Raw genomic sequence first — 14,199 nt, 5'->3', positions numbered from 1 at the left:
ATTGGAAGGAGAGCATACACAGAAAGGATCAGTTTAAATTAGCATCATGTCTGGTACTGACATAGTGGGTTGAAGGGCCTGTTCCTGTCCAGTGCTGCATGAAAAATCGTTGTTTCATTGATAATCCGACCTTCAGGGGTTATATCTCCGTGACATTGGCAGTGGCAGAGAGCTAGATAGAGCTCTTAAAGTTAACGGAGTCAGGGGATATGGGGAGAAGGCAGGAACTGGGTACTGATTGTGGATGATCAGCCATGATATCCGTGAATGGCGGTGCTGGCTCGAAGGGCCGAATGGCCTACCCCTGCACATATTGTCTATTGACTATCAAAAGATATTGGATCTGTGATGATGAAAATCGTTTATATGGTCACCTGCAGTGGTTGTTAAATGAGAATTTTAGGGAACAGAATATTCTGTGGTAGATAATTATAATAATACAACAAGAACTTGCATTAGTGAAAAAAAACTGCCTGGGGTGGCTAACCATTAGATAGAATGTTAATGCATGCTGATGAAATCAGTGAATGGATATCTCTGAAGTGTGTTATTCCTCCTGTGTGACCGTGAGTTTAATATGACAACTGGGAGAGAGCACCGCCACTAGAGGGCAAAACTGTTTCAAGCCCCGGTTACAGCTGAACAACTGGCGTGAAACGGGAAATAAAATAAAATGAACCCGGTTTAAAAGTAGACACCGACTGCGTAACTAGCAGAATGCATTCCAATTAAGAGCAGCTCTTCATAATATTCACTACCATTAGCCTTGAGAGGGAGAGCATTGACTATTCCAGCGTGGCGACCTGAAATAAACTACTGACCGCATCAAGATCGGATTTTTTCAACACAAGAAAACACATTCTGAAGGATTGCCTGTTTCCTTTGTTATTTCCTGTTGCTGGTGCGGTTTTACACGCAGCCGGTCAAGGAGCAGAGTTAGCACGAAGCAACGTTTCTCACAGATCGCCCTTCAGTTAGAGTTCGGGAAAAGGAAGTGTCGGGCAAAAGTATGTATCGTGCATAGAGCTTTAAACAAAAAAGGTTTGAAGTTTTAGTTCTGTAGCTGGAAATGGTCAGATTTGAAATGACCCAACAGAGAACGGAAAATGGGTCACGGCATCACTTGGTTACTAGGAAGTGCAGGTGCACACAGCTAGGCGCCAAACTTAATGAGGAAACTCATTATATTGAATCACAGAAATGTGAATGGTGGCGAAAACACGTAGAATAAACAAACGTTTGAACCGATCTATTTTTTTTCCTCGAAGTGCCGATTGTGTTCCGGACAGAAATAGTGTGGCTGTGACCGCCCGCTGCAACATATTCACAAGCTACTAAGCACCTGTTTTTTTTTTAAACAAATATTTTCCGAGCTCATTGCACTTGGGGGCTTTACGACCTCTCTCTATTAAATGGCGAGAGGTCGTAAATGACCCGTGGTTATTACACGCGTTAAGTCCTAACATTTGAAGTTACGAGCATCATGGAATCTGAAATGAGGGCTAATTCTATTCAAACCTGCAGCAGAAATAATAAATGTTACCGCTATGTAGAGTTAGAGTGCAAAAATAAACAGATCATTGCCGCGGGGAAACTGTGCCGGAATGATTGGAGATAGGGCATGCAAACGTAATAGCCGTTGGCATTTTCACGATCTATTAACAGTTGATGTTACGACTTAACAACCGCAGGTGTATTTAGCCATGATCACATTGAATGGCGGTGCTGGCTCGAAGGGCCGAATGGCCTACTGCTGCTCCTATTGTCTATTGTAGGCTGGGCCTTAACCGGGTTATCAGTTCGGTTAAATAAGTAACTTGTGATTTAGTTCTAATGCGGAAATCCCCACACGCAGCCTGCATTCCTGGTTGCCTCTTGCCATGGCGAGTCCACGCACCCAGGTGGTGAGATGATGAATCCTAAATACTCTTAATTGCAACACTTAAAACCGTGTTTAGACACAAAAAGCTGGAGTAACTCTGCGGGACAGGCAGCACCTCTGGAGAGAAGGAATGGGTGACGTATCGGGACGAGACCCTTGGAAACATAGAAAATAGGTGCAGGAGTAGGCCATTCGGCCCTTCGAGCCTGCACCGCCATTCAATATGATCATGGCTGATCATCCAACTTAGTATCCTGTACCTGTCTTCTCTCCATACCCCTTTAGCCACAAGGGCCACATCTAACTCCCTCTTAATTATAGCCAATGAACTGGCCTCAACTACCTTCTGTGGCAGAGAATTCTGTGTGAAAAATGTTTTCCTCATCTCGGTTCGAAAATATTTCCCCCTTATCCTTAAACTGTGACCCCCTTGTTCTGGACTTCCCCAACATCGGGAACAATCTTCCTGCATCTAGCCTGTCCAACCCCTTAAGAATGTTGTACCCCTTCCTCAGAATTATCCGTGTAACCGGTCATTTTACTCATCTTACTCCCGGGCCAGCCCATTCTATCAGGGTTATTCCTATTGAGAAATGAAGTTATGCTGCGCAAATGCAACTCTGCGAATGTCAGTGATTAATATCCGGCATATCAGTGACCGGAGTCACATCGAATGGAACTTTTGCCCCCGTCTTTAAAAACGCCGATAGACCCAAAATGCTGGAGTAACTCGGCATCTCTGGAGTTTCGGGTCTAGACCCTTCTTGCGCTGAGTTTGCTTAACACACACTCTGGAACTGAAAATCGCTCTGCAATTATTTCGGTGCATTCAATTTACATTAGACAATTAGCCAGATCGATGCCACGACCTAGCCCGCACCGCGACTGGCATTGTCTGCTATTGATTTGATTTCCCGTGAACTGTTCACCCATGAACTCAGCGTTGCCCATGCAGCAATTCACGAATTTCAACTTTATTTCAAATCGACCTCGCCACTCCAACCAGCATGAAGTTTTCTCTCTCCCCACCCCACCCCCACCCCCAAAATCTGACCTCTTCCGGGCTCTGACACTATCTCACTAAATCTTTAGACGTTTCCCAAACTTCCCCGTGTTGTAAAAGCTTTTGAACAAACACCCCAAACACGTATTAGCACGGGCTGGGTGACAAATAGCCCAAGCTATGTTTCCAACTGGGAGATAGAACACAAAATGCTGGAGTAACTCAGCGGGACAGGCAGCATCTCTGGTCGAGACCCCCCTCTTCAGACCCTTTCCAACTGGTAGCTGGGGACGCCGAGGCGCTATATAAATACAAGTTTACATTGGGCGAGCAATTTCGCAAGATCGTGGGTCAGATCCCCACTGCACATGCAACCTGTTAGTTAGGCCGCTGCAGGTGCTTTGTGTTAAGTGTGGAGGGACGAGGGAGCGGCGGCTGCAGCTGACCAGCGCCGGGCTCCTGGAGGCTGGGAGGGGGCGGAGAGATGGAGGGGGCGCGGCCGTGGCTGTACGCAGGCGCCCTGCTGCCGGCCGGCTGGATCCCACACGCTTGCGAGCAGAAACACACACACACATTCAGTCACTGTTTGCAGCCCCAATGCGTGCATGCGCGCCTCTGTGTTGTGTTGTGTGTGTATATAAGCGGATTCCTAAATGCAGGCGACCGACTGCACATCGCGCTTGCGTCCCCTGCACTGCTCTACGGGTTAGAGACTGAAACAAGGGGGAAGAACAACAAATAAAGCGGACAAAACAGCCCGAGGATGCGGATCCATCCCGGCGAGGTGCAACCAGGAATCGATACGATATTGTAGTAGACATGATTTCTGAATTGGTGAGCAGCGCGGTTGCTATTGCCCTGTATCTGAACACACTGAATGCTGATTTCTGTTACGATGATAGGTAGGTATTGTTCTTTCTCCATACTTCCTGGTCGATCACTTGAAGCTGCCGCCGAGCAATTCATAATGTTATTACGCGAATCTGTAGACGGACCGATGGATGCGCCGTGCTCCACTCCACTCGCCTCCCCTCCACTTCCTATCTTGTTTTTGCTTTTAAATAACTCAGCTGTATCACCAGCGTGTGCGTACGCGGTCACAGCGACGATTCAAAAACCTGTCGCCCAACTGGGGGAAGCGAGCATCGTTCTCACATGTCACCCGATTAGAACTGTTCTTTTTTTTTAAGCATTGGATACAAGTGAAATTGTCGCAACCTCGTAGCTATATTTTCAGTCACAATAGCATTGTTTTATTTAACACACGCCTGTCATAATTGAATTATGTGAGCCTGGCATCTTTGTGTGGCTAGATATTGTTTAACGTCGCATCCCACCTCGGAGCGCCAGGTTATAGAGGTGTCAGCTTGTTGTCTGAGACAGGGAGGAAACCTTCTGTGCGACCTCATAGTTCCACTGGTGTTCCATTGGCGAGTTACCGCAGTGTTGTGAAGATCGGCATTGTTGTGAATTGATTGGAAGCGTCCCCTGTTATTGTGAATCTAGAGTTTTAATCCAGTTTCCGGCGACAGTCTGATTATCATACAGCGGCGGCATAATTGGAATATATCAGAACAATCACGCGTGGATAAACTTCACTGCCTGCGCTTTTCATGCCCCATTTACATTAAAACCGTCCTCATACCTCGGTGTGATCAGTTTTCATATTGTGGGCTCGCCGATCGTTGAATTTAATTCTGATATTTAATCAGTTGGAGATGCTCTCTCTTCCCCATCCCCCATCCCAGTTCCTGCTCCGCTTTCGGAGAGAGTGGGGGAGAGAAACAGTGACACAGAGGTAAAGGCAGACAGAAAGAGAGAGTTAGAAAGGGGGAGAGAGGGAGACAGAAAGAGAGACAGATTGAGTAAGAGAAAGCCAGACAGAGTGAGAAAGGGGGCGATTAAGAGGGAGCGAGAGAGAGAGATTATTTGGTTGGGAGCTAACACAAGTGAGTGAAGCCATTGGTACCAGCGAGCGGTACAGACGGCTTCCTCCCGAATGCTGCTTGCTTTATTTACAGTGAGATATGTGAGAGAATAGTTTAACCTTTATCTGCGAGTTTCTCTGAAAACACGCAGCTTTTGACCGAGGCAGTTTGCAACGTTGTAATAAGATGACACCAATCACACCAAGAAAGCACCCTTGTCCAACAGTACATTCGATATCTGTGGGGAGCGAGGCGCCCTGAATGAATGGAGATAGTTGACAGTAACTGGATTTATCTGTTAGCACGCCGGCAGACACTTGGGAGAAAGTAAGTTCGTGGCATCGCGGAGAGGGGGGGGGGGTGAGATCTGCGCTCGGCGCGTACAAAGTGCCGAATAGTAATGTGTAGGGAGGAACTGCAGATGCTGGTTTATATTGAAAATAGACACAAAATGCTGGAGTAACTCAGCGGCACAGGCAGCATCTCTGGATAGTTTCGGGTCGAGACTCTTCTTCAAACCGAGACTCGGCGGAGAGGGATCATTAAGATAAAGAACGTAAGGTGTGAAAATGAGATCAAAGGGGAGGACGTAGATCAAGGAAAATGTGGAATAGATCATTGTTAACTAGAAGTTGACAAAGATTTAAAAAAAATAGGGGGACATTCAGAGTGGTTGGAGAACTAGTGGGAGGGATGATGGGGAGAGATGGAAAGCAATGATTACTCGAATAGAAATACCAGTTATACCAGAAATTGGTACCAGAAATACCAGTTCCGGAGAGTCTCCCTGTTGTGACCCGTCCGTGGCAAGTAATAATAATAATAATAATAATAATATCTTTTATTGTCATTGCACGTCATTGCAACGAGATTTAGTATGCAGCTCCAACCGATGAAAAAGAAAAGTAAAATAAATAAATAAGCTGTGTGTCGTGACCATCGGAGGGAGACAGTCCAGGGGGGGTGGGGGGCACTCAGCAGGGCCGGTTCAGAGCCGCTATAGCTCTTGGAATAAAGCTGTTTCTGAGTCTGGAGGTTCGGGCGTAGAAAGCCTTGTAACGTCTGCCGGAGGGAAGTAGTTCAAACAGTCCGTTACAGGGGTGTGATGAGTCTTTATGGATGCTGACGGCCTTCCTGAGGCACCGTGTGTGGTAGATGCCCTCCAAGGCTGGTAGCTCTGTCCCAATGATCCTCTGCGCATCGTGAGCATCGAGCCAGCAGTTCCGGGTAACCCCACACAATGGTCTCACACTCCACAAAATAAATAAAGCATCTTCCTGGCTTATTGAAATATAAAGCGTGCATTACAAGTAATGCGCCTGGCGAGAGGTTGGCCGACTGCCAACTTCTCAGCATTTTTGGAGACAAGGTGTAGAAATATGGGCCTCGAAAGACTAATATATCAACCGGGCGTTTGTCAGAAATCCCTGCTATTTTAGTGGAGGCGTTAACGCATTGAGAATACCTTGCAGTAAATTAACCGGTTTTAAAACAAACGAGTTAACGACCCCACTAAAATAACAGAAAGAAAAGTGGTTTCAAAGCAGCAGTTTGGAGTTTGTCTGGATATTGCCGTTCAGGGTCTTGCCGTTTTGTCATTCCTTCTCTGCCGCCAGTACCTCCCGCTGAGTAAAGCCTGAAATAAACAAAAGAGAACGAAAGATCTGAGATATTTGGCCAAAACATTGAACTATTTTTTTTCATACCTTGTCTCAGATGGAGATGGCAGACCAGATCAGAAAGGTAGTTTGTTTATCGTGTGCTTTCTTTTGAAGGGAGAGGTTTGGTTTACTTAATGTTTAAGAAGGAACTGCAGATGCTGGAAAATCGAAGGTATCTAATAGATGCTGCTGCACCCGCTGAGTTTCTCCAGCATTTTTGTGTACTGATGGTTTACTTAATCTTTGGGTCAGTGGGTAATCTGGTTAAAGTGAAGGATAGGGACGTTGTCCCTCCACCACAACCCCCGCCTCCCAGCCCAGAATATCCCTCAAGAATATTATAGTGCAATAACTTCAAAGTAAAATGCTGTCCCCAAGATGATACTTAGCGGAAGATAGACACAACATACTGGATGGAGTATCTCAGCGGGACAAGCATCATCTCTGGATAGAAAAAAAATGGGTGACGTCTCGGATCGAGATCCTTCTTCTAGCTTAACGGATCTTCTCAAGTTGATCCGTTGATCTCAAGTCAAGCATCCTTACCAACTGCATCACAGTATGGTATGGCAACTGCTCTGTCTCCGACCGGAAGGCATTGCAGAGGGTGGTGAAAATTGCCCAACGCATCACCGGTTCCACGCTCCCCTCCATTGAGTCTGTCCAAAGCAAGCGCTGTCTGCGGAGGGCGCTCAGCATCGCCAAGGACTGCTCTCACCCCAACCATGGACTGTTTACCCTCCTACCATCCGGGAGGCGCTACAGGTCTCTCCGTTGCCGAACCAGCAGGTCGAGGAACAGCTTCTTTCCGGCGGCTGTCACTCTACTCAACAACGTACCTCGGTGACTGCCAATCACCACCCCCCCCCCCCCCCCCCCCCCCCCCCCCCCCCCCCCCGGACACTTATTATTTTTTTATTCAAATCGTTTGCTATGTCGCTCTTCAAGGGAGGTGCTAAATGCATTTCGTTGTCTCTGTACTGTACACTGACAATGACAATTAAAATTGAAAATTGAATCTGAATCTTGGTAGTGCAGCCTACAGTGCCAGCGGCTTGTTGTATAATGGTCAGTTTTCTCCAGAGATGCGGTCTGACCCACAGATTTCCTCCAGCGTTCTGTGTCTATCTTCAATTATGCATATGGCTCACAGGTTATTTATTTTTTAGGAAGACTAATCGCAAGTGGATTTATTTTCAGTCAAGGCTGTGGTGTTTTTTTTTTAGGATGTTACCAACATTGGCTTTGCGTGGAATAGTACAAGAGATAATTGACTATCTGATGCATGTTGTGGTGCAACTTTTTTCAGTGGTATTGGGTAAATAATATTATTCCAAATTATTATTTCAGACGTCTCCTGCATAAGATTCATGACTAGGCCACACACCAAAATATTTAACACTTAAAATTCGAAACAATCATTCATTGTTGGTGTACTATCAGGAATGTGTTCATAAAAACAATCTATACAGCACACTGAAATAGCCTTGGATTCATAAGGCAAACATCAATAAGTTGCATTGTTACAGTGATCGTAGAACTCCAGTTTGTCCTAAGGTACAGAATGGAAAATGACAGCTGAGAGTAATTAATGTTGCATTGCCAGGAAGTGCAAAAGTTTAGGACTGTACAGTCATAACATTGTTACAGTAGAGGAGGAGACTATTCAGCCCATTGACTCCATGCTAGCTCATTGTAGTTAAGTCCAGTCAGCCCAATTTCTGCCCATTTTCCGTACAGTCCTATACATTATTTCCCCTGGGACATTTTCCACTTTCATTTCAAAATGACTAATTGGCTCTGCTTTCTACTCAAAACAGACAATGTATTCCAAATTGCAGCTATTCTCTCCATTACATTGTTTTGCCATTGCTTTCCTCCCTTTGTTTTGCCCACCCCTTTGACTTTCTGCCCTTAGGTCATCTGCTAATGGGAACAGCTTTCATCTATTTGCATACAGCTGCTTCTCATAAACAGGGTCTATGTAAAATGCCCAGGTCATCTGTTTCAGATGCAGATTGAAGGATAAAAAAAATATGTCAAGAATATCTGGAGAATGTTCACAGTGTGTAGGAAGGAACTGCAGATGCAGGTTTAAACTGAAGATAGACCAATAAAGAGTGTGAAGAAGGATTTCGACCCGAAACGTCACCTATTCCATTTCTCCAGAGATGTTGTTTGACCTACTGAGTTACTCCAGTCCAGCATTTGTGTCTATCTTTGGAGAATGTTCATGCTCCTTATCTAAAGATTGTATTCAGAAACTCAGAAATATGAGTAGAACTGCAGGTCAGGCAGCAGCTGTGAAACGAGGAAGAAAAAGTTATCCTTTATGGTCACTATCCTTTCATGTGGAATGGATATACTTAGAGATGAGCAATGTTAGGAGTTGAAGAGAGAGATGGGAGGAAAAATACGGAGTGTCTGTGGTTGATGGAAGACAAGAGATGGCACGGTGGCGCAGCGGTATAGCTGCTGCTTACAGTGCCAGAGGCCTGTGTTCATCCTGACTATGGGTGCTGTCTGTACGGCGTTTGTACGTTCTCCCCGTGATCATGTTGGTTATCTCTGGGTGCTCCAGTTTCCTCCCATAATCCACAAAGACGTACAGTGCCCTCCATAATGTATGGGACAAATACCCATCATTTATTTATTTGCCTCTGTACTCCACAATGTGAGATTTGTGATAGAACCAATCACATGTGGTTAAAATGCACATTGTCAGATGTTTATAAAGGCCATTTTTATACATTTTGGTTTCACCATGTAGAAATTACAGCTGAGTTTATACATAGTCCCCTCATTTCAGGGCACCATAATGTTTGGGACACATGGCTTCACAGGTGTTTGTAATTGCTCAGGTGTGTTTAATTGCCTCCTTAATGCAGGTATAAGAGAGCTCTCTGCACCTAGTCTTCCCTCCAGTCTTTCCATCACCTTTGGAAACTTTTATTGCTGTTTATCAACATGAGGCCCAAAGTTGTGCCAATGAAAGTCAAAGAAGCCATTGTTAGACTGAGAAACAAGAATAAAACTGTTAGAGACATCAGTTAAATCTTAGGTTTACCAAATTCAACTGTTTGGAAAATTATTAAGAAGAAAGAGAGCACTGGTGAGCCTACTAATTGCAAAGGGACTGACAGGCCAAGGAAGACCTCCACAGCTGATGACAGAGGAATTCTCTCTATAATAAAGAAAAAACCCCAAACACCTGTCCGACAGATCAGAAACACCCTTCAGGTGTGGATTTGTCAATGACCACTGTCCGCAGAAGGCTTCATGAACAGAAATACAGAGAGTAACATTCCACCACGTAATTTACCATTTTTTGAATTAGTGACTACATTTGAAACATTCCTGGGTGGCACAAATGTTACAATCTGTTTTTCACAGGATTAAGTTATCTTGCATCTGGTATACAGATTAACATATTCGAGCTGGCCTTTTCCTGTATGTCTACTTGGATTTGCAGCATTCTCAACAGTGAGTTAGGAACCTGACTAATGAGCCTTGCACCGCTGTTTAAACATTGATGCCTTTCAGGACTTTAGCATCAAGCCGAAAATGGTGATTTACAGGCATTGATCAATTGCCTGGACTTTATTGTCATTACAATATAATTTGAAACTTTCAATTTTATTTTCCTGATAGTTATCTAGCATCTTGCCAGTTATGTCAAGTTTGGATCTCTCTCATTCTGTGCATCGAATGTGCAAGTTTTGCTGAACGAGTTTGTGTACCCCCATCTCTTGGGTAGAAAACGGGATGTTTGCCCACTGAATTGTCCAGTTCATTGGCTATATTTAAGAGGGAGTTAGATGTGGCCCTTGTGGCTAAGGGGATCAGAGGGTAAGGAGAGAAGGCAGGTACGGGATACTGAGTTGGATGATCAGCCATGATCATATTGAATGGCGGTGCAGACTCGAAGGGCCGAATGGCCTACTCCTGCACCTAATTTCTATGTTTCTATGTTTCTATGTTCTGTTCTGATTCACTACACCCTCATTTAAAGAATGCTGCAAAATTTGAATGCATTGTTGCCTCGGACAATTATTTCCTCTCTTTCACAAACAATAACTCCTGTAATCCCATCTTACAGTCAAAAATGTTTTTCACTGATCTGGTCATATAAATGTTATCAGTTCTGATATCACATAGTCTAAGAGTCATACAGCATAGAAATAGGGACCAGCTCAACTTGTCCATGCTAACCAAGATGCCCCATCTAAGCAAGTCCTATTTGCCTGCATTTGGCCCGTGTCCCTCTAAACCTTTCCGATCCATTATATACATCTATAATATGATTAGTAAATTTACTAATATGATTTTAAATCTCATCCTCATTTTTTGTAAATCTTCTCTCTGACTTACCAGACATCAGTGAAGTCATGCTAAAATAATCGCTTCAACCTTTCTCATATTTAATGCAAATAAACGTCAAAGCAAGTACATTATTTTCTTTTAAATTGTCCAGTTGACATAAGGTGAGAATCTTAAGGGGCTGGTGCTATTTTAAGACTTGATTAGCTTGTACTGTTGCTTGCTATTTGCAGTTGTGTCAGTACATGGCCTTTATGCTGGAAGCAATAGATGAGTATATTGTAATTTTTTGACAGTAGCTCGTGTAGTCAATGCCAAAATCCAATAGAAAAAGGTCATGCATTTTAAACAAGCCTCTCTTGTCACGAAAGTGGAAAATGTTGTAAATTATGTTTTGAAATAGTTGGCATGATGTTTATAAAAGAAGTAGAAGTTCAACAATTTTTTTTTAAATGAAATAAAATCATAAAAGCATAGAAAATAGATGCAGGAGGAGGCCCTTCGGCCCTTCGAGCCAGCACCTGTTATATAAAATCATGAGAGGAATAGATCGGGGAGATGCACAGATTCTCTTGCCCAGAGTAGGGGAATCGGGGACAAGAAGACGTAGGTTTACGGTGAAGGGGAAAAGATTTAGTAGGAATACTTTTTTTCACACAAAGGGTGGTGGGGGTATGGAATAAGCTGCCAGAGGAGGTAATTGAGGCAGGGACTATCCCAACATATAAGAAACAGTTAGACTGTTACATGGATAGGACAGGTTTGGAGGGATACGGGCCAAACGAGGGCAGGTGGGACGAGCGTAGCTGGGACATGTTGGCCGGTATAGGCAAGTTGGGCTGAAGGGCCTGTTTCCACACCGTAACACTCTATGACTCTATTGCTTTTTAAGAATTAGTAAAATTATAACATAACAAAATTAAATTATTAATCCAGAAGCACATGCCCATTAAGAGCTGATATGATGTGTTTAAGAAGGAACTGCAGATGCTGGAAAATCGAAGGTACACAAAAATGCTGGAGAAACTCAGCGGGTGCAGCAGCATCTATGGAGCGAAGGAAATAGGCAACGTTTTGTGCCGAAACCCTTCTGGATATAATAATTTTTTGAGCAAGACTGATATAAAACAGACCGCATTGTATGCATGATCAGATCTTTTATTGTCAAGCCATTTGAAGATCTAGGGTTTATACCAGCTGGGAAGGGATTGAGTATTGGATATGTCTGAAAACATAAATAAACCATCTCTTGTTCAGAATACAAATGATCTGAGCCAAAATATGTGTAATACTTTTACCTCTTAACACCAGATTTTTATGTTTGTATTTGAGTAAAGACGGTTTAGTTTAGATACATGATGGACTCAAATGCTCTGGTCGTGGTGAGCTGACCTATGAGATAAATGGGAATTTGCCTTTTGAAGATCTGCAATGGCCATATTTATAAAACCCATTTGTGACGAAATAGTGTGGTTCTGTGTGGAGTCATGTCCTTGCACATGTGAATGTTGTCATTTGGGGAGAAATGTTCATATGTTTTAGGAGCAGAATTAGGCCATTCAGCACATCGTCTACTCTGATATTCACTCATGACTGATGTATCTTTCCCTCTCAACCCCATTCTCTTGTCTTCTCCCCATAACCCCTGACACCCATAGTAATCAAGAATCTATCAATCTCCACCTTAAAAAATATATCCATTGACTTGGCCACCACAGTCGTCTGCGGCAATGAATTCCACAGATTCACCAACCTCTGACTAGAAATATTCCTCCTCATCTCCTTTCTAAAGTTCTGGCCTTTCATTCTGAGGCTATAGCGTCTGCTCCTAGACTCTCCCACTAGTGGAAGCATCCACTCCATGCCTCTCAAGACCACCACCCCCCAAAAAAAGGATGCAAACCTTGCTAGTTGACTGAAAAAAAAACTTACTGGCAGAAACATTTAGAAACTGTTAAAATTCAATCATATATTTTCAAAGTTGAATATTAGTTGGGGGAACTCTGAGATTTCAAGTTTCCTGTTACCTGAATTCTTCATCCCCCTCCCACTCTGACCCACCTGCTTGTGGTCTCCTGTTATGACGATTCTCAACATAAGCTTGAAGAGCAGCACCTCATTTCTCACCTTGATGCCTTGCACCTTTCTGGAGTCAATGTTGAATCAAACAATTTTGGACAATTAGATTTTGCTGTTTCTATCCAGATAGGGCTAGTTCTTCCGTAAGATAATCCACCAGTGATATTAACTATTTCACAGATATTTGATGATCCAAAAGGCATTCCTCCTTTTGGTTTCAAGTCTCAGCAACAAAACTGACCTGCATTTTACAGCTTTACCATGCCCCTTGGATTTCTCTCTCTCTCTCTCTAACATACCTTATTATTCATCAACCATTTGTCTCAAGAACAGTGGAATCACCTCACCACCTTTGCCCTAACCATATCCAAGATACCCCCTTGGTCCTTTCCTTTCTGGTCCGAGCCTCTCTCCAATTTAAAACTATCTTGCATTCTCACTTTTTATTTCTGAGGGTGGGCCTTCTACTTGAAACGTTCACCCTGTTTCTCTTTCTATAGATGCTGCCTGACTGGCTGAATGTGTCCAATATTCTCTGCTTTTAAATTAGTTTTTGATTTTTCTTTTGCATTATAAATAACCATAAAAAAATTAAAACCCCCATGAGGCCCAGAAGGAATTAACAAGATTTAATTAAACTTACATAAGAGCTTAGTAAAATATAACATTATCTTCTGCAGCCTTTCCCCTCCATGTAAATGACAGAGCTGGTACTAGAATAGTGGATTATTCCACAGTCTAAAGGCCAGAGAATTGCTTTATTCCATCACATGACTTCACATGGATCCCAAAGGCAGGGAGCACATTAAGGAAAGACATGGCAAAGAATAACTAGCTAGTTCAGCACTTCTATGTTTAAATGTACCCGTGCAGGAATTCTGGACTTTGGTCCCATTTACACTTGGACAAGCTGGCAGTTCTGTAAAATTTAAGCTTACGATTTTTCAAGCCGGCTTTACTTCAGAACATAGGTTGTGGAAATCTTTTTACCGTTACAATCAAGCCCATGGAGTTCTGGAGAAATACAAGGCATTACCAAGGCACAGTTAAACATTTTGGGATCCCATGCAAGAAAACAGTTTCTACTTTATTTATTTGCTGTAAATCAATGGATGGAATTGGGGAATGCCATTCCAAAACACTACTTAAAAATCTCAGTTTCTATTGCCAAAAAGGAATTAAATTTTTTTAGCCATTATAAGACAGTGGCCTTGCTTGTAATTATTCTTGTCAAGTTATAGAGGAAGGGAACTGGGAAGAGACCACTTGTTCTCAGCTGTTGTTACCAGACCTAATGATTTTAACTGTTGTTCCCATGTGCAAGGT

The 14,199-nt window shown here is 43.4% G+C and overlaps 1 protein-coding gene across 2 annotated transcripts in view; it reads left to right on the top strand.

The window, feature by feature from the left end:
• Nucleotides 1-3,413: 3,413 nt before the first annotated feature.
• The window catches only part of LOC129706449 (protein O-mannosyl-transferase TMTC2-like), a 172,698-nt gene continuing 161,912 nt past the window's right edge, over nt 3,414-14,199 (top strand). Inside the window, exon 1 of one of the 2 annotated variants that reach the window (XM_055650758.1) lies at nt 3,414-3,787. In XM_055650758.1, coding sequence (XP_055506733.1) covers nt 3,705-3,787 — 83 coding nt within the window. In that variant the 5' untranslated portion in view covers nt 3,414-3,704. The remainder of the gene's footprint in view (nt 3,788-14,199) is intronic. The other variant, XM_055650759.1, reaches the window with a different exon arrangement.

Source organism: Leucoraja erinacea, chromosome 19, assembly GCF_028641065.1.
Source record: "Leucoraja erinacea ecotype New England chromosome 19, Leri_hhj_1, whole genome shotgun sequence".
Lineage (NCBI taxonomy): Eukaryota > Metazoa > Chordata > Chondrichthyes > Rajiformes > Rajidae > Leucoraja > Leucoraja erinaceus.
Note: the sequence above shows the minus strand (reverse complement) of the source record. Positions and strands in the feature narration are given on the sequence as shown.